Raw genomic sequence first — 21,067 nt, forward strand, 5'->3', positions numbered from 1 at the left:
CACTAGCGTTGATTTGCCCGGATTCATCTCCTTGTGCGCCGCATCACGCTGACATGCACACAGATCATTAAGGACGCTTGAATACGTCCACGCCAGTGTCTGCTTAACGCTGGTAAATTCATGCAGGAGCAGAGGCAAATATTAAATCTATGCAAAACAGACTTTTCGATCCCACTTGACTTCTCATCAAAATCCTTGCCAAAACAGCCATGCGGTGGTTTTCACTCTTGACTTGGTTGCTATGGACACAACACTGACATCCTGTTACAGTGTTTTTTTTAAAATAAATAAATAAAAAAGTCATTTAATTTATGACAATGCAAACTACAACCGCAGTAAACATGCAGTATTTATCGACGGTGTCGAAACTGAAAAAAAAACAACAAAGGAAAAACATCTTAAATTAAACTTCCCTAGGTTGTGCAGGTGTACCTAATAATGTGACTAGCGAGACGAGAGATCCCTGTATATGCAACCAGCTACATATTTAATGAAGTGCAGCAAATGTTTCCACTCTTGAGACCACTTTCAATAGTTGTTTAATTTAACAACTCCCCGCAGAGTAAAGCTCCTGCTAAACAGAAAATGGTAATCCTTGCTACTTATACATACTCAGCAAAATAGAGCTCAGAACTAATGATTGAGATATATATATATATGATGTGTTTAAAAAGTATTCACAGGTCAGGTAAACACTGCAGGATGAAGCGATTCATTGTGCGTTAGCTAGATGAGACAGAGGCGCTCAAATCAATATTTTAAAACGCTGCTGATGACTAAACCGCTCGCCAGTGTCCTTGATCAATATATTCTGTACGGACACATTGTAAGGAAACACAAAGTGTATTTTCATTTAGAAGAAACAAAGTGAGCTGTATTGATGTTTTTTCCCCCCCCTCGGGTAATAAATAACCTAAATGGTTTTCTTTCACCGAATGGCCGCACTAATCACCTTCCACCGTACCTAAAAAGAGCAACAAAAGATTCAGGATTTAGTAATAGGATCAGGGTTTTGAGTTAGGCTTGAGACTGGTGTTGAAGGTTAAGATTAAGGGTTAGGATACAATTTGTGCGGTCGGAGTTAGTTGAAAACTGCAACATGAGTCAGCTAATCTTTTTACAAAACAGATGTTTGGAAAATGCTTCATTAACTTCCACAAAAAAGAACATAGCCTGTGTGACAAGACCCATCGCTAGAGAGTCTAAAATGCATCTCCTTGTCGTTCCCTCAGATGAATCTCTTCTTTTTATTCCCTCCCTCCCTCTCTCTATCCACCTTTTATGCTGTTAGAAACCTTTTAGCACTCGCACGAAACCTAATTTTCCCTACGATAAAGAATTAAGATGGCACAGCTGTGCTGTCACAAAGTCCTACAAATTTAATCTTGTGGAGAAATTATAGGGAAGCAAGCATCTGACTGCAGTTTAATCAGAAAGGGGATTCAATGTTAGCTGGCGAGCTCCGTTGAGGCTTCTCACTAAAGCAGCTCCGATTCCATCATGTGTTAAACCAGAAACCCCTGGGCCAAAACGGTATCATTATTTTAAAATACCATATTGTACATTTCGACTACTTCTAATGGATCACCATTAGAGGTTCTTTATCAGGACCTGAGTATTGTGTGTATGACCCCGAAAAATTTGTTGGCATGTAATATTCAGCAAACCCAAGGCCCGGGGGCCAGATCCGGTCCGCTCCACCATTTTGTCTGGCCCGCCAAGGCAAACCATGTGCTGCGGATTCAGCTTTCTTAATTAAATAACAAAAATTGTCCTGACTTAATAACATTGAGATTGAAATGTTTTACCGGCTTCTAATTTTCAATTAATTAATTCTCCATCAATGTATTATGTAAATCTGATAAGGCATATTCATTCACTGTTTTGATTGGCTCTTCATGGGAAAGCAAGGTAACCTTTGAGTAGCACCCCCAAAAATACAGAATCAATCGCTCCCATCTTCATAAATGTTTGTGAGCCCCTGGTGTTTTTTTGTGGTCAAAGCAGAGGAGAAGATGGAAGTTGAGTAGATGCGTGTCAGTGAAAGTGCAAGGACATCTATACATCCACTTTTGTAAAAGACTCGCTAATGCTAAGCAGCTTTCTATATCCTTGCATCAAGTGCTCTGCTCTTTCATGTGATGCTTAAGTTTCCTTGTGGGTCGTATTTTCTTCGTCTTTTGCTTATCTATCTGGGTTTATCTGTGCAATGTAGCCTCTGTCTGAGAGACAAACTTTACAAGATACACCATTACCTTTTTGCAACCAATAATGTCTGTCTCCTCCAATTAGGCACCTCCATCTATGTAATGTTTTCCACACCGTTCTCCTTTGTCGGCTTCATTTTTTTTTCCTCCTTCCCAAACGTCCCAGTCTCCAGCTCTTGCTATCAGGCTTCAACCTGTGTCTGACATGAAACAGATGTCTGCAGATCCCGCACTTTATCTTGTACTGCTTCTGGTCTGCAGCTATGTTCTTGCTGTGTCATCGCCTCATTGCAGTTCTCAGCACTGATACGTTGTAAAACCTCGGGATACTTCAAATAAAAATGTTTCCTCCTTTCCAGGAAGGCCATTTGGTTGGCATTTTAGGGCATGACAAATGATATTTCTTTCATCAACTATCCCTTCTTTTACCTTTTTTTTTATTCTTGTGCCTTAGTCCTGTGTTTTGTTTTCATCGTCATTCCAAAGGTGAACTTAATTGGCTGGAGAGCCTTGACAATTTCTTAATATCATACCCCTCCTTTTTCTGCTCTGAGCTCATCGCACTATCCAGTTGTCCACATTCATCATCGTTCCATTCACATTGCTCAAACAAGATTTTTTTTTTCATTCAACTCTCGAGAGGACTCCCATAAATCAAGCGCCATTGTTTCACATATAGCACTCTTGCATCTGCCGATTTATTGCTTTTTTTTCCCCCTCTTCTCCTCCCTCATACTTGTCTATCTCGTCATGCATTCCTTTATGCACTCCTCAAATCCCGTTATCCACCGCTAATCTTTCCGATCCTAATTCACTTCTGGCAAGCTCACCTGCTCCAGGATCGTTGTCATGAGTCATTATCTCAGCCACCTGTAGCGTGTGCGTCTGTGTCAACACGTGTACACTTTCCATTCATTTGACGCATGTACGTATGTGTCTATCTGTCATTTATGCGAAACATTTCACAAAACTGCAGTTACAGGAAACAACTCATTCTAGGAATAAGAATTTTGAAATCCACACGATATCAACAACAAAATCTTCTCATGGCAGCATCTGTGAAAACAGTCAATCCAGGATGCTGGCTCCATATTTATTCCAGCTCGCTGCCTCATAGCCAGCAAGATGTTAGTCATGGTAGTGGATGTGTCTCTCCCGCCCGCCTCTGTCGTTTACAAGGAACACAAAGTCTGCATGGCCTTGCACAGTGTGCATCAAAATGACCTTCAACATTTTGCCTTCAGGGGCTTTTTGATGGTTCCTTTTGAGTCAGATATGGAAGTCACGTATTGTTAATTATTGCTCCAACCAGGAGATTGCAAGGCTGTATCTTAGCAGAAGACTGACTGACCATATTTCATAACTCTAAACTCTTGTTCATTTTGGTTTGAGGCTTTCGTTTTTCCGCTGTACTTATAACTTGAGTTACTCCGCAATTCCCACCTCCAGGAAACGGGCAGCTACAAATTAGAAGCTTGCAGATTGGGTTTCCCTCAGCCCCAGAGGCAGATGGTGAAAAGGCATGTTAGTAGTTTTTAAAAAAATATAAGCCAAATGTGAGTTGTCTCATAAATACATTCATTGTATTTTGGAAATTTTCATCATGAGTCAAGCATGTTATTACCGTTGACCATTATGTCCTGACATCTCATGGGACATGTTACGTGGTGGTGGACTTTGGAGAGGAAATCTACCGGAATACAAATGGCATCATTGTGAGAGCTCCTTAGTTTTGTGATAGCCAGGTTCATGGCTGGTGCTATCTCTGCACCGGCTCTGCTCTTGCGGTAATCTTTGTTCCTGTGTGAGCACGACTTGAATGGTTAATCCACCAAGCATTGTGTTCCAGAAATGCTCTTTTGTTGCTTCCTATATCTCAGTCATGGCATATTTTAAAAGAGATGGAAACTCACACAGCTCAAAGCTAGCCATCTAAGGTTTCTTGTCAATTTTTGATCTCTCCATGGAATGCTGTATGTTGTTTTTTTTTTTGTTTTTTTTTATTTTTTTACGATTGCACATCTTTGATTGCATGCTGGGTTGTCTTCCGAGGTTGTGGTTCAGGTTCCAGTTAATGTAGGCCATCCACTAATGTAGCTCATGAGTCATTTTTTTTTTTCCTCCTGAGAACGGTGACTGCCCTGACATGAGAGCATCACTCACCATCTGTCCGACACACCCTGCACAGTAGACACTCAATAAATCTTGAGAATACCTAAAACCAATGAAACACAGCAGCAAATTACAGTGACATTTTCCACGTAAAATAGTCTACACATCAAAGCTGGGCAAACCAAAAGGAAGTCAAGTTCAGTCCAAATATGTTATGTGCTTGCATGAAAGGAAAGACTCATTTACTTCACAGGTATGGGTGTAGGCAGTTATCTGTTTTAGTGTAGCGTCATTGATTTGCAAAAGATATATCATTTCTGTGGAATTGTTTTTAATGTGTTCTGTCTTTTATTTTAATTTTAGTTGTTAAATTATTTATTTCTTATTGTGTAATTATTTATTTATCTATTGTGTATTTAGTATTTAGTATATTTTATTTATTTTGCAGGACCCTGTTGTGTCAAGGTGTAAGTTTTTCCATAGCTTTTTTTTTCTTTTTTACAACTCTGCCGCAGGGTCGATGTACTAACATGCTGCATTTTGTATCAAAAATCCTAAAAAAAAGGATGTGACGTCACCAAATCTAGTTTCGGCCCTGGCTCGACTGCGGAGAATGAGTTGTGCCCGTGGTTTGTTAATCAGACTGAGGCTCTTTGCTGTGACTGCTGTCACCTTTTTCTGGGGGTGATCATTTTGCATGAATACCAGCGGCATTAGCATCCAGGCTGAGCTGATGCATGGATTTTCTCTCTAGCCTGCCGGAGATGACACATTGGCAGTGACTGATAAGATTCATGATTTTCCTCTCGTTTAATGCTTCAATTTAATGATGTGATTTAGAGGCGCATCAGTGGAAGAGCGTCATGATGTTGTTGTGATGGACTTGAAGTTTCAGTTCGAAGTTGTCTCTGACTGAAACGCTTTCACGAGCAGGTAATTCCCGTCTCTATGGCAGCAGAGTAACACACACGCACACAGCTGCGTGCGCCATAACACACCCATCTGAGTGTGCGCTCAGCAGTGACCAGTTGTCTCCCCTGGTGTAAAATATGATGCCTGGCGGTGAGGTCACTGACTCTCAGCTGAATTCATTTTAAGACTGACGTAAACCGTGTTGAACTCCTTCTTTAGGTTTCTTTCTTCTGTTATCAGTCCTTAAGAAACATTTTAAGCTCCAAAATAAAAAGTGATCATTTGTTGTAACTGTGAGGGTCACCAATTTCAAATAAAATACGAAATAATTTGTCAGTTCTAGACAAATATTAAAATTTTCTGTCGATATCAAAAATAATATCAAGAAGTCTATCTGGAGACTATTGAGTCTCCAAATATTTCGTATTCTTGCCCGGCGTGTACATATTTTGTATTTTACATTTATTCCACGCAAACCTCTCTTTGCATGGTTGAAAAACTGTCCGAGTGCTGGTTTGGGGTCTATTATGGGCTGCCTGATGAAATAATTTATCAAGAGAAAATGGATGAAACCACGATTGAAACTTTAACTTAACTGTCTCAAGTTCAATACCAACAAGATAACAGTTATTCAGGCATAACTGATTTAGTGCTGAGTTACTTGATTAAACTCCCTCAAATAACCAAACGAGGTCAGAAAAGTGACCCCGCCTCCCTTCTCGTAGCCTAAAGTCCTCTTCATTCTATTAGTTTGACGTAGCGACTGATGGATATCACACTAACAGGCAATGATGATGGTTTAAGTTCAAGTGTAAACACAGCCGGTTTGAGAGGGCTGATATCACTGTGTGAAGTATGCGCAACGGGGTGTGTTGAAAGGGCGAGCTGCTGACAGGGCAGCCTTGACTCGAGGCTTTTCTTCTTTTGCACAGATGGGGAAACCACTGAATAAAACAAAGAGATGAATGACAGAAATAAAGTTTCATCCAAATGTGGCACACGTTAATTCAATCCACTTCATGTGTGTACAGTAACTATGAAATCTTACACATTACTTTTCATGGAGCTTTATAAATATTCTAAGAATATATTTGAATGAATGGATTTTTTGCAATCAATACTAAACTCTAAATGAAAGGCATTTGCTTTTCCGTTGGAAGATAACTCTTTTTAGTTTGGTCAATTTGTAGACGCGTGAGGAAATGAAGTGAAAAAGCCTAGCGTGTTCATTTATATGCTGGTGTGATGTTAATGAGGCGTAGAGGGAAATGTATTGGTTTCCAAATGAACATTAAAAGAATCGGAGACGTCTCAATGGGAAATACACTCATCATGATCACTGATAGCAATTATAGCAGATAATCAGTAACAAAATGTATGTGGAAACAATTCATCCAATATGGTGAGCTTGTTTCAGTGCAGTAGGAAATCACGTTGCTTCTCAGAGCAGAAAAGCTCGGTTATGTAAAAAAAAAAAAAAAGATAGCCTGGTTTCCATTTAATTACACATATGCTAGTTCCCCTTAGAAAGATATGAAATGATGGGTAATTTGTGTGTTGTTGGGAACCAGTGCGCACTTTGCTTCATGTTGCTCAGCATTCAGATGTAATTCATTTCAATGTCTGTTGCATTAGGATTTTTCTGATTCCTATTTCTCTTTTCTCACAAAAAAATCATGTTTCCTTTAACATATAGTTGAATATAACAAACTTGTTTTCCTTCCCCCCCCCCTCTTTGTCGTACTCACTTGCCATGACTGTCCATATTAAGTTTGAATTATCTGTCATCGCTATGTGCCCCAATTATTAGTCAGGAGTCATTACGTTGGTGGGCCACAATGAAAGGAATCACAAGAGTCAATTGAAAACATGTTTGGTCTCTAAAAAAAAAAAAAAAGTGAAACATGCTTACTACTGGGTGGTAGATGCTAACTAATGCTTTCAATTAGCACTGCCGCTGATGTGGCAACAGATGTGATGTTTACGTGACTCATCGCAAAACAACATCGATGAATAAAACCGGTGTTTATGTATGTTTAGTAATCTTGTTAAAGCCGGTTGATCGTGAATTGTGTCATCATGATATAATGTGTAATTTGGAAAAAATTGAGATATTTGGTGGGTATGTGAGAACAGACAAGGAGGGATTTAGAGTTTTTCCATTGGCACTGTGGGCTCGTGAGAGTTTTATTGCAGTTTCCAGTGCAAAGAATCTGATGTCATCATCATGTGTTGCGCCTGCAGTACAAAATCTCACTCCAGGTTCCACAGCTGAGTTTGAAACACGAGAATAAACTCAAGAGGGAAAAATATATTTTAAAACATATTATGTATTATTTTTCAATGTATTAATAAAATGAGACTGGTAAAACTATAAGACTTTCTTGTTGCTCGACAAATACAACATAATTTCTCTTTAAAGAAGCAAACTCAAAAGGTCTTGAGATCAATAACTTAAAATGAAAGTAAAATAGGATTGCTGAGCTGCTATTCTTATGCACAGACATGGAAGAAAACAATTTCTATCATCACAATAATTACAAACATGCACTTTTTCTGGCTAACATATTTTTAAATGTCTTTCAATCTTATTACACCGCTGCATTAATTCTGTGAAGACGCAGGCAAGCATTATCTTTAAAATCAAATTGATAAGATGAGCAGTCCCCGAGAAAAACAGTTTTAGCTCATAAATTTTTACGGCATTTGAATTACAAATTAAGAACTAATATTTGTCCAAAGCATATACTAGAATTTTAAACCAATGAAGCATTGTGTTTGATCTTTTGCATTGTTAAATTTGGCAGTTACTGAGTTAGAAACTGTGCAAAATGTAATTAATCCTAGAGTGGCAGGTATCAAATGTATTTATATGTAATCACAAAAAAACAACAACAGTGTTGCGCATCATACAGTCGCAATTATTGTAACTTAAGCACCATTTTGAAATGAGTTTTAGTCATATCATAAAGACAAAGCACAACGAATAAATGATTGTATGTGTATCAACAAAAACCTTGAACACACTGATACAAAGATCTTCAACATCAGCAATATCTCAACAAAGCTTTGCAGTTCCTTTGGGCATGGGGGAAACATTGAAACATTAAGTCAACAGACTCGCCGTGCACATGTTCTTTACCTCATTATATAACATGAAGGTATGTCGTCTTAGTGTCGACCCCTATCACATTTTTGGCCGTGCACCTGTAAAATCCCGTGTCCCGACTCGACGGTTTCTGTATCACCAGAGAACCTCGAGGACTCAGATAACGGTTACCATAGATACGAGCCTGGCCCAGCACCCTTAGCTGTGTCATGTCTGGTGTTTCCCAGGTAACCATCGCCTGGGGAGTTGCTATGGTGAGACAGGGCAACTCCACTGCGACGCCAGGTCGTGTGTAGGTCACAGGTGGGGGTCCCGATGTGATCCGAGGGGGATAGGCGATGATGATGACGGGAACTGTGACAACTGAAACTGAGGAACTATCTGGGCTAGTGGACCTACAAGTATAAGTGCCCCGGTCAAAAACAGATGTTTGCTGGATCACCAGCGTCCCGTCGTCTTGGACCGAGTACCGGCCGGAGTCCCCGCTGTCACCCCTGGATAAGACCTTGCCGCTGGGAAAAGTCCAAGAAAGTGAGCCCATGGTGTGTTTTGGGGCTTGAGAAGAAGAGCAGGGTAGGCGAAGAGTTTCTCCATTTGTAATGCTCATCAAAGAAGCTGTTTGAGTGCTCACTACTGGTGCTGAGATGGCGGAGGGTGAGAGAGGAGCCACTGGATCAGGGGCTACAAGCGAAGACGGCCCACGTTGCGGCGATTTTGGAGAAGCAGGAAGTGGGGGATGAGGCACCACAGGCAACGCCCGCCCCGATTGAAATACTTGTGCGGCTCGTGGGCGAGGTGCCACAGAGGAAAGTGGCCGGGATGCTTCTTGCGGCTCTGAGACCTCCAGCTCGACCTGAATTCTCGTCTCTCCTTTGTCGCCGCTCACCACGCACACCAAAGTACCGCTGTCGGTCACCCGAGCAGCCCGCAGTTCCAGTGTGCCGTTTCGATGCACCGTGAGCCGACTGCCGTAGTAAGGGGCTGGTAGCACACCATTACCTGGCAAATACCAGGTCAAGCGAAGGGATCCATGAGCCGGACATGGCAAAAGAACACTTTGGCCTTTTGCTATGTGCCGCTTCCCTGTTGTTACCAGGCCAACAAGTTTGTTCGCCGTGCTTCCTATGCCTGTGTTGCCAACACTACTCCTGCTTTTGTCATTGGTTACTCCCGAGTTGCCGCTGATCCAACTTGCTCTACCATCACCGTTGTTCGTAGAACTACTTGTAAATGCGCCATTTCTAGAAATGCCACTTCTGATGCCAGTATCTCTACTGGGGTTTGCATCACTGTTAGCGTTTTCTGCTGCGACTTCATTGCTTCTTGTCCCGAGATTGATTGCATCATCTGCTTCTCGAACTGAAGTGGCTCCATTTGTCACCATACTATTCAAAGCTTCATGTCCATTTCTATTCATAATTCCACTGTTACTTGCTTTTACGTCAATATTTCCACCCCTGTTCACACCGATGATGACACCACGACCAAGCTGGGTTGTGATTCCACTTGTAGGCAGTCTGAATCCGGGGACTGGTCTACTAGCTGCTTTGTTCACTTCCGTGAGTGTCCTTATCCGAGCATTGATATCACTATAGCCACTGTTTCCATTATTGGGAACGTCCACCTCGAGGCCTACGACCATGCTGCGTTCCCCACCCGAGTTGCTTGCTCGGCATGTATAGTTTCCGGCATCGATTTTCTGGGCTTGACGCACCTCCAGAGTTCCAGGAGAACCCACCGTAACTCGGTCAGAGTAAAAACCAGAACTAGCTTTGATGACACGGTGTGCTGGGGAGAACCAGGTCACTGTTGGAGGGGGATCCCCACTGGCCTGGCAGCGAATAAGTGCTGTAGACCCCTGACGTACTTTAATAACTTGGTAACTTTTGTCATCATTGAAGATCGGTGGAGATGTCATCATAACCTTGACATGAACCTGAAGGGCAATATTTTGAAGGACAAAAGCTTTAATTATGAAAAGGTACTTCTCAAATTTGGGAGAATGCGATCTTTTCTACTTCAACTTTACCTTCATGGTATCTTGACCTCCTTGATTCTCAGCATAACAAGTGTACTCGCCTTCTTCCCCCCTGCCCACTGCCGGAACCAGCAATGTTCCATTATTGAAAACAATGAGCCTGCGTCCTCGACCTGCTCTTTCTTCTCCTTGCAACACACTGTTCACCATAGTTCCATCTGGTAGACTCCAACTGACTGCCGGGTCCGGTAAACCCGATGCCAAGCAATCCACCTGCAATGACCCAAATCACACTTTCAAAGGTGAATTTAAATGTAATCAATTTTTTTCACTCCAAAGTGGGTAATCGATTGCTTGGAGGTGTCATAAATCATTTTTAGAACACTGTCACTTGACTCAGTCCGTACAATTCAATGCACACGTAAACAGAATTAAAAATGAATCGAAACAAGTTGCTGTCAGTATTTTTGGTGTCCTCTCTTGTATATGTCACTTCCTCTTTTTCAGTAAGCTGCTAAATAGCTGTTAAAATATTCATCATCAACCATGAAGGCTGACTGATGAAGCAGTGCAGCATATTGCATGGCTGAGAAACTCAGCAGTACCCGAAAATAAAATATGCTCCAAATCATCATGTACCAGAAAATAAACATTTCACAGAACAGTCACAAAACCATCCTAGTAATCAGCCGCTGACTTCGCAGTTTGACCCAAGATATCTAAAGCATCTTAAATCGGAAACAACTATAATTGAATAAAGTTCTTGTTTCCCAATCCTGGAAAGTGTGAAGATTGGTTCAAGACGATACTGATTAGATTACTAACCTCAGTCACCTGGGACTTTTTATGTCATAAATCTAATCACTGGATCACTTAGTTTGACACTGAAATAATCCCTCAAACATTGAGGGAGTAAATTTGAGCTGACTGAATTTTGCGTAATGCTTAATATTTTTTTTAAATGTTACGGTACCTTCAGTGCTTTTCCAAATGTCACCATCTGATTGAAAGGCTGCTTGGGCTCAATCTTTGCAGGCTTGATAACCACAGACACACGTAAGAGGCGATAATCATCAGCGATTTTGTTGCGTGCAATGCAAAGGTAGTCTCCAACGTCTCGCTCTGTTACTGACTGGACGGACAGTGTGCCATTTTGATGCACTTTCAGACGTCGGTCGAAACTTCAGTACGAACAAACGTGGGAAAAACAGACAAAGATATTGAGTGACACACAATGAAAATGCAACATTATTACCATCATGTCACATAGTGTCTGCTCTCATACCTAAAATTCATATCGACCAGTTTTCTGCTGGGGGTCCTCCAAATGATGACGGGGGTTGGGTTGCCTGTTACAGAGCAGTGGAGCTGCACATTCTCACCATAGGACACAGCGGTGACAGGGGGCGAGGTTGAGACAATTTTGGCTTTACTCAACGGAGAGACTGGCAAGGCGTGTAAAATAACTGAAGCTTTGTCAGAGGTGTGTGAGGTGAGTGTGGTATTATGTGCGGCCATGGATGTTTTTGTCAAGTTAGTCGGCTGTGAGGGAGAGGTGATGACTGTTCTATTGATTTTAGAGGCTGAGTCAGCATTAGCGGACTGATGAGGGTAAGATGGGGATTTGGGACTGAGAGGGGTCACTCTGGCAGAGTCAAGTGGCTTTGAATGGAAAACAGGAAGAGGCGAAGATCTGTTTTTCAGAAAAGGAGATGAAAGTGGTGTGTTTTTCGTATCATTGGTCACTTCTGCTTGTTGTGTCGCCTCTTTAATTTCCACTCTCACTGTCCTCTTATCAGTTCCAACTGCGTTAAAAGAGGTGCACTCGTAAATTCCAACATCATTAGGTCCAATCTTTCGAATATGCAGGGTCCCGTTTGGCAACACAAAAAGGTTGCCATGGAGAAACTGGGATGGACGAACTACAGCTCCGTCTGGGGTACGCCATCGCAAAGTTGGTGGAGGGGCGCCTCTGGCAGTGCAGTCAGCATAAAAAGGTCCCCCCGCAGACAAAAGTAAGTTTTCCTCTCGGGTTTGCTGCATCACTGGAGGCAACGATGACACGTGCAAGCGCACTGAAGCACTGGCGGCACCGGCCGAGTTGGACGCCACGCAGCGATATGCCCCCCGATCACTTAGCAATGTTGATGAAATATGGAGGGTTCCGTTTGGATCCATGCTGATTCGATTGCTGGAGTTAGCCGTGGAGGTCAGGACAGAGCGGTCGGGAAGAACCCAAGAGAGCAGAGGGGTCGGAACACCGCTGGCCTGACACTCCAGGTGGACCTCCCCGCCCTGATGGATCGTGGTTTCTCTATAGCTAGCAATCTGCATTCGAGGAGGGCGTGTCCACACTTCCAGGGTGGTTAGCAGCCTTGTTATGTAAAAACAAAACAGATGTAGAAAACATTTCTTATCAAGTATGTGGTGCATTGATATTCATGATTTGATTCGCCTCACCTGTCGCGACCCAGGAAACTCTGTGCACTGCAAATGTATGTGCCTCTGTCGTGTAGCTGAACATTTTGGATAACAAGGGTACCATTTGAGAAAACCTCAAAACGTTGAGCCCTGGAATGGGCAGACATCACCGCTCCTGAGACACAGAGACCCAGACAAGCCATCAGAAAGGGCTGCAGTTGGCAGAAAAACGAACAGACAGTAAATTTGGAAACCTTTTGTGTTATCGGTCAATTGTGCAATGATGATGGAATCAATACTGTGCAAGTCTTACACCATAGTTGGTATTTTTTTAAGCAATGGCCTTTTCGAATGACACTCACTAGCACACAGACCTAAAAGGTAATTTGTGGACTCTGTATTTCCTGTATTTATGCTTCATACAGACAGTTCAATTAAAATTGAGGGAAACTGTTCCACTCGCAATCGAATGACTTAAATTATGGTAAATTATATATTGGCCAGTCTGTGCTGTTTGGTTGGTGTAAGTATATTGCTTTCAATGTGTGACTGTAGAAAGTCTTTATTTTTCCTGCTCCGGTAAAAAAAAAAAAAAATGTAGCTGTGTACATGACATTTAAATTACTTTCTGTTTCTGGAAATGGAAAACATAGGTTTGTCTGTTCCGAGGAGGTCCACACTGTATTTGCTGAGGTAATAAATCGGCACAGAAATCAGATTCAACAAGTCTGCAGAGAGATGTTGGACATGAATGTAATATGAAGATAAGACTGACCTCATTTCCATATAAATTCATTGTGTATTTTGTCGATATACGTATGCTGGGACAAATGTGTGGATATCTGTTATACTGCACGCACCTGTGGCGACCTTGGTCCATGTGATGGAAGGCTTCGGCTCTCCTTGGGCTTCACAAGTCAGCCTGGCAACGTTTCCTGCTGGGGACGACACCGTTCTGATATGTGGGTCTGCAATCCTTGGCCTGGATCTGAAAGCTGGAAACTGCGGGGACAGATTGCTAAATGCGTCAGTTCAATATTGATATTGCAATAATTTCAGTGGAATATTTTAATAAAGGTTATCACAGATTGATAGTTCATCAGCGACGGGCTCATCACATTGGATTGTACAGATTTGTAAATGAATTATCGTCTGATTGCTATAAATCCAGAGGGATTAAACGCCCAAACACATAATGCTGTTGTAATAGAGCATGTGTTTTTCATCTCTGCTTTCGAAATGGCTCTGACGGAGCTCAGAAAAATCCCTAGAATTGGAGAAATGCCATAAACATCCCTTAGGTTTAACAACAGGCCATGTGATCAAAGATTAGACTATTTTCAGATCTATTATACATTTTCTCCTCATCTTTTCGCCCTAGGGCTTGCACATTTGGAAGAGTGTGAATGCAAATAAGTTTGATGGGAATGCACCAACCCTGTAAATTACATCTTAAGAATACCCTAAAAGAAATATCCAACTTTCTAAATGACTCAAAATGAAGCCAAAAAAGATTTGTGAATAAATTAGAATTCAAATACAAAATTGTGAGTAAAGTGATTTCGGCTTTCCACTTGGTCTTATAATCGTGTGTCGGCGTAAAGACTTTTTGTAATCTATTAAGACTCACCCGAGGGGCGGCAGGAAGAGGAGATGGAGACCACTGTGGCCTGCTGCTGTGTGAATCTGGAATGAAATTAGCTCCAGGGTTTCTCCAGTCAGTTGGGGGTCGACTCTGGTGTGGCGCGCCAGACACAGGCCTCCCTTTGGGGCCGACCTGGCCGATATTTGGCCTTTCTCTGGGTGACGCAGCGGTATTTGATTCTGTTGTTGTTGTAGTTGAAATAGAAGATGCACTAGATGTACTGTAACTCTTTGGAATTGTAGTGGAGATGGCGCTGTTTATATAAGTAGGCGTGCTAGTTTCTACAGTAGAAAGCTCAGCGATGGTAGTTGAGGGAACGTCTTTGAATGGATCTTCATTATCGGTCCTAATGGAACCAGTAATGGGTGAGGGAGTAGTTGATGAATACATAACAGTTGTAGAAGCAGTCAATGTAAAAGATGTATATGTTGGGGCACTTTCAATACTTTCGTACATGGGGGTGATTATGGGGGGTAATGTCAAAGGAATTGGGTTGGCAGTCATCGGAGTAACTGTAGTCGACGTCGGAAGACTGTCGTCAAAAGTTACAACAGATACGTCACCTGTAGAGGCAGTGACAGGATTATTTGTAAGACTTATTGAAGGAGTTGTTGCCAAGGAAACAGTGGAAGAGAGGGTGGCCACTCGAGGGGTGGAGAATTGAGATTCATTTAGGATGTCCAACAAATTACTTTCCAGCCCTTCACCCTTTTCGCCTGAAGGTCCATCATCATTTAGGTTCAAGGCTGTTTGTGTGTTCGGGTAGACGTCGTCAGAGTCTGTTTGTGATTTGGAAACAGCCGACTCGGCGCTGTCTGGTATGTTGCCTGAATGAGTCATCAATGAAGTAAGGGAGGAAGGAGTCGGTCCTGGCAAGTCAGATGTTGAAGTGGTAATACCAATTGTGGTAGGAAGAGAAGAAGGTGAAGGATTATCAGTCTCAACATTTGCCGTTGAGAAAGGAATTTTATTACGATACATATTTTCAGATAGAGTTGGTGAAGTTGTCGTTGCCACCGTTTGAATAATGGAAGTGGCAGGCATCACAGTATTTGGCGTTTGGTTGAGAGGATCGGGTAGCGGTCGACGTGATGTCAAAGGTCGCCCCCTTGTCCTTCCGTTAACCCGTCGCCGCTGGCCGATCCTTCTGCGAGAGTTCCAAGGGCTTTGTGGCCGTGTGTTTGGCAAATTTGGCATTTGTCCCTTTTGTGGTTTTGACGGTCGGATTCTTGCGGTGGGCTTTGTTTCCTGCTCTTCTGGGTCAATTTCATTAGTTCTGTATGTTGGCTTTGAGTTAACAAGGTCTGTCTGTGTTGTTGTTTGGGGTGATGTCACATTCTCATGTGTTTCTGAGGACTCTTCACTCTCACTGCCTGTTTTTAAGTCCGTTTTCACATTTGTTGTGACTACTAGTGTGGGAGTAGGGTAAATGGGCTGTAGACTTTCCTCTCGCAGAACAGCATCATCAACTGAGGAGCCCTCCATTTCCGATCCATCTGCTCCTTCTGTGTCTGTGTTATCACCATCCTCGTGTCTCTCTCTGTCTTCATCATATCTCAGTGATTTTGCTGTGGGCTTTTCTGTTATGATGTCCTCGCTATTGTTCGCGGCTGTCGTCTTTTGACGAATCTTTGCCAGTAGGTCAGCCCATTTTAGCGGGTCAATTTTTTGTTTGTTTGCGGTGTAACGATTTCTCCTTTGCTCCGGTGATAGAGGTCTTCCCCCTCTCCTCAAGGGACCTTCTCTTAACGGCCCTCGTCTTATGGGCTTCTTCACTTGATTTTGTCTATTTGGAGATTGTTGAATACGACTTTGATGTTTCCCATGAACTACAATTCCCCCTTCTTCCTCTACTTCCTCCCCTGAGCCTTCCTCTATTTGACGTAGTAATGGTGCTCGTATCTTTGTTGATCGCCCAGAGGCTGATTGTGGCCCCCGTGGAGCATCTCCAAGTGACAGTGTCTTCCTTGGGTTTATTTCTACGTTCATGGACAACGAGGCACTACCATACTGGTTGACAGCGACACAACGATAATGGCCAGCATCTCTCAGTAAGGCGTTAGGGACAAAAAGACTCCCGTTTGATTGCACATTAAGTCCACCTGATACTACGAATCCCTTACTAACTATATTCCTGTCTGGTAACACCCAAAATATGTGTGGTTCTGGTGAACCAGAAGCCTTGCAGGACAGGCTGACAGGCTGTCCTACTGCCCCTGTAACAGGACGTCCGACTTGCTCACCTGTTGGTGGGGCAGAGGACCCCTCTACCGCCAGACGCAGCGGTATAACATCTAAATCCCCGCCAATGCGCGCTACACAGTAGTAAGTACCTGCATCTGAGTGCTCAACATTCTCTAAGACTATCCCAGAACCAGAGACCTGAATCCTAGCATCTTGACCACTGGAGTCAAGTTTGGATCCATCTGGCAGAATCCATTGTACTTTGGGCTGACTCGAACTTAGAAAAGGACAGGAGAGCTCCAGCTTGGTGCCGGGGGCTACTGTTACTGCTGTAGTGGTATGGTTAGTCAAAATGAGTACCCATGGGTGAGAAGCAGTGGTAGATGTTATAGGTTCAGTATTGGGGTCAGGATGAGCAGAAACTCTCGTTGAATATATAAGGCTGACTGTGTCTTGGCCGGACTGTGCTCTGTTAAGTCGAATACCAATAGCTGGCTGCATTAACCAATGTGGTCCTGTTGAGATAGCGGCTTTGACTCCGGTATTATAATACCCTTCTGACTCTGCTGTCTGCCTGTAGCGGTAGGCCAGCTTTGGACGTTTCTTCACCATGAGTTCCCTCTCAAGGTGTACTGCAGTCTCACTATAGTAAGCCAGAATCCTCCAAAGACTGTCATAACTCTCTCTCTCCACAGGGCACTGAAGAGAGAATGACAGAGCCATGGCAATAGGTGAAGAGGAGAGTAGGGAGAGATCTGGAGCAGGAGACGTATCCTTAGAGTCCGCCGAATGAGTGATGTTACAGCGCAGTTCAACACCGTTCCCCTGTTGATCCGACAGGCTGAGTGAAGCAATGCCTAAAGGCTCTCTGAAGGTTTCACTTGGCGTGATTTCCCCTAGTTCCGTCCCGGCTGGTGTCTCTTCTCCCCGCAGGGTAATGACAGGGGAGGTGCAGGTCAGATCTTTCTGATCCATCAAGCCCTGACCATGAAGACCACTTGGTGACTCACATATTGGACATTGAGGACCTTCGGAACATTTCATTAAATCTGGTTGAAAAGACAGACAAAGAAAAATGAGAGAAAGTGATCCCTTATCCCGAACGTGACGATGTGTACGTCAGAGCTGTCTGCCGTGTCGCTAATGCCAAATTTAGCATGCACGCTCTTCTGTACTATTAATTACACTTCATATCACTTACTAATTAGATACGGTTACTTAATCTGCTCATAAATCATAAATATGCAAAACCTAATTATTCCATGGCAGGCATTACCCTTTGTTTCAACGGCCTGCACGCAATGCTGCCAATATGTATTAGTCATGGAAGGTTAAGTCTGGCATGTCAATGAGAAGCATTTGATATTCCTGTCTTCTTTAGTGTCTTTGTGAGAATTCCTAAATAGACTAAAAAAGATTCTGAGTGTGAGAGGCAAAGGGGAGCATGTGATTAAAAGCAGTTGGGAAAGGTTGATGTCAAAGGCACACAAAAACACAACCAAATGTATTTAAATGTAAATGTAACTCGTATATCAACCATCAAGCTTTATTTGACGTTTTGAAGTTACAAGACACATTACAGGCTCATCAATCAGTCGGAAATAGCGTCTTTACGTTTTCATTAATAATGCTAACCCTCACCTTCACTCTTTGCCCTCTCCTTTAGTTACATTAATATTAAAGGACAATAAAAAATAAAAATAAAAAAAACGAACCTGGGTGAAGAGAACTCCAAGCGGGAAACCAACTCATCCTGCAGTCGCAGCTCCAGGGATTAGCCTGAAGAGCTAGTGTTTCCAGCATCGGTGCCGTCTGCAAGGTGCCCTGGGGCAGGGTGCTTAAACTGTTGTTGGACACGTCAAGGTGTCTACAGAGGGGAGAGATTTTGGAAGGCTGTGAGCAAAGAGGAAATACAGTAATAGTGCATCTGAAAATCCTGCATATAGTGGCGAGCAGCAAATTCTCACTCAGTAAAAAAAAAAAAATTCCCATCCTTTGATATTGATTGGAATTAGTTGTGATCGCTTCCGTGATATGCTGATGACACTTGATGAGGGTTCAAACTCTCAAAATTGTTTAAATTTTGGGGCATATTTTATACTAAAATCTGATAACTGGGATGAATCCAAGCTATAAAATAAAAAGTTGAGTCCTGAAGACTACACCTACCGCAGTGTTGAAAAGTAGTACGTGTTCAGTAGTGAAAGAGTGCAGAGAGCCTGGGGATGCAGCTGATGCAGCTTGTTTCCTTGTAGACGGAGCAGACGGAGGCTTGGCAGCTGGAGCAAGGCCCGAGGGTGGATGTACTGGAGGTGGTTGTGATCCAAGTACAGGCGCAGTAGCGAGGTCAGGCCAGAGAACGTATGAGTTGAAGAGATCTCTGTCAGCTTGTTGTAGCTAAGCTTTAGTATCTGTGGTGGAGGAGATGAAAATCAAATGATTAATATGAAAACGTTAGAAACAGAAGAGATTGGAAAATATCCTTATCGTACTTTTTAAGTAGCGCATTTCTAACAATTTGAATCATCAACTTTTTGAATCAAAGTATGCTTTCTTCTATTCTCTGCTGACTCTCTGCTCGTTCTTCCGGTCGTAGAGCAAGCCTCGACAATAATTCAAGAGGGCGCATGATGATAAAAACAACGTTGCGGAAGGCTTAGACTAAATCGGCTCTCCAGGGAGGCTACTTCCACAAGTGGGAAAGATCCAGCTGCTGACAATTCAGGCACATGGAAATATGGATCCTATTATCACAGTATGGCAAATACAGTATAGACACTCATTTGGCTGAGAGATGAAAAGAAAGGGCAGCTTGGTGAGTCACGACAAGGCACTCGGGTGCCTGTTAAAATGTCCACTTAGTGGTGTGTCACTGTGGGGTGACTTGTGCAATTACTGTATTTGATTCCGGCATGCATCCAAAATATAAAAATAAATATAAAATAGATATAAATAAATATAACAAATATAACAACTGCTAAATACAGCTAAATATAACAGCTAAATATAACAACAATAAATATTATTATAATTATAAAAAAACTTCACAAAATTTAAATAAAATCAAAATGAAATGCCCCAAAACTAATGGAAACTACATCTCACGTTTACAAAAATAACGATAATTACAGTGGATGTTTCCTTTGTTTTGATCACTTTGGACTCTCAAAAAAGACTTGGATTGTGTAATGCTGAAAGTAAGAAATATTAGTACCTTTATCTTAGTTTTTTTTTCCCACATTTTTATTTGATACTTCTTGGACTTCAATCACCCTCAGTTGATGGTCATGTATGTGTTTGAACTGAAGTGCCGTTCTTTATTTTCAACCTCACTCAAAGAATGATAATTGACTGAGTGAAAAGTGCCATGTTCCCCCTCCCAGTTTACCTGTAGTGATTTCAGGTCTCGAAACAGTGTGTCCGCCAGCTGGTGGATGTCATTGCTATGCAACATCAAAAGCTCTAATCTCTGTAGCCCGGCCAACGATCTATCATGAATCCTCTGGATGCTATTGAACCTGTATGGTGGAAAAACACAATCCAGTTAAGTGGCAGTGGTTGACTTCCATTTTGTTCTAATATCAGGAAATAACACAAAACAAACAAAAACAAAACAAAAAGGAAATAATGCAAAATGAATTAATTTGTGCTTGCCTCCAGATCACCATATATTTTTTTAAATAATATTGTACCATTCAGTAGTTTGCATTTAGGCCAAACTGGGATAAGCTATAGTCTGCAGTTGCCTTGACACCTACAGGCAAACTCTGCATGTGTGTTTGCACAGTCAACAAAAGCAGCATCTGACAAACAGCTTGTGTACGGTACAATATACGTATATGAGGCGTGCAAACTTTGTGCCCGGCGGCCAATACCCCAAGTTGATGCGGCGCGTTTGCGCAGGCAATCCAGAAGGGACGTTGAGCAGGGAGCGGAAAGTGCAGTGGACTTCATTGGCCTGGTAGCAGTTGCAGCTCCTGGGGCAAGCCTGGCCCCCGGGAAGCACGAGGGCCCACAGTGCCAGCAGCACACCCACACTTGGAAACATCTTCAGGGTTATCACTGGCTGACAGACCAATTAATTTTTTTTTTAAATCAAAGTATTGCAGTATATGCATCCAAAGTAATAAAAAGCTTACCTTACAGTCGTTCAGTCAGATGGAATATCCAGCACAGAATCTTTCATTGTCCCGATTAAATGCGTTTTTGTAGTCCCACAACCGGCGTGGTTCCCAATTTTCTAGAACCTGATTACTTATCCATTTATCCCGTGAATTCCAAATCCAACCAAAGTTGTCACCGTTATAAAAGGATAGGGGAAGAAAAAACAACACAATAAAAGTTTAAATTAGAGACATCCACAAGTTCTTTCAAGTAGCATCCAGCCGGCTTCTGTGTTTGCGCGTGTCGGGGGATGAAATGGAAACTACTGCGTGTGTGCGTGGGCGAGTGTGAATGACAGTGGGTGTGTGTGGATGTTTGAGTGCAAGAGAAGAGAG

General features: G+C 42.5%; 1 protein-coding gene and 1 long non-coding RNA gene across 2 annotated transcripts in view; one reads left to right on the top strand and one right to left on the bottom strand.

Moving 5' to 3' along the window:
• The window catches only part of LOC147050995 (uncharacterized), a 41,100-nt gene that overhangs the window by 7,390 nt on the left and 12,643 nt on the right, over positions 1 to 21,067 (top strand). The gene's annotated exons all lie outside the window — the stretch shown is intronic.
• Positions 7,399 to 20,989, bottom strand: LOC147050996 (matrix-remodeling-associated protein 5-like). Its single transcript, XM_085921098.1, has 12 exons — positions 20,708 to 20,989; positions 20,444 to 20,634; positions 19,957 to 20,086; positions 18,738 to 18,979; positions 18,284 to 18,435; positions 14,370 to 17,617; positions 13,600 to 13,741; positions 12,779 to 12,914; positions 11,604 to 12,692; positions 11,292 to 11,499; positions 10,370 to 10,591; positions 7,399 to 10,276 (listed from the first exon to the last, which is right to left on the bottom strand). The coding sequence occupies exons 2-12, from the start codon at positions 20,614 to 20,616 to the stop codon at positions 8,378 to 8,380; spliced, it is 7,641 nt and encodes a 2,546-aa protein (XP_085777224.1). The 5' UTR covers positions 20,617 to 20,634; positions 20,708 to 20,989; the 3' UTR covers positions 7,399 to 8,377.

This window comes from Syngnathus leptorhynchus, chromosome 9, assembly GCF_054491065.1.
Source record: "Syngnathus leptorhynchus isolate UIUO chromosome 9, UIUO_Slep, whole genome shotgun sequence".
NCBI lineage: Eukaryota > Metazoa > Chordata > Actinopteri > Syngnathiformes > Syngnathidae > Syngnathus > Syngnathus leptorhynchus.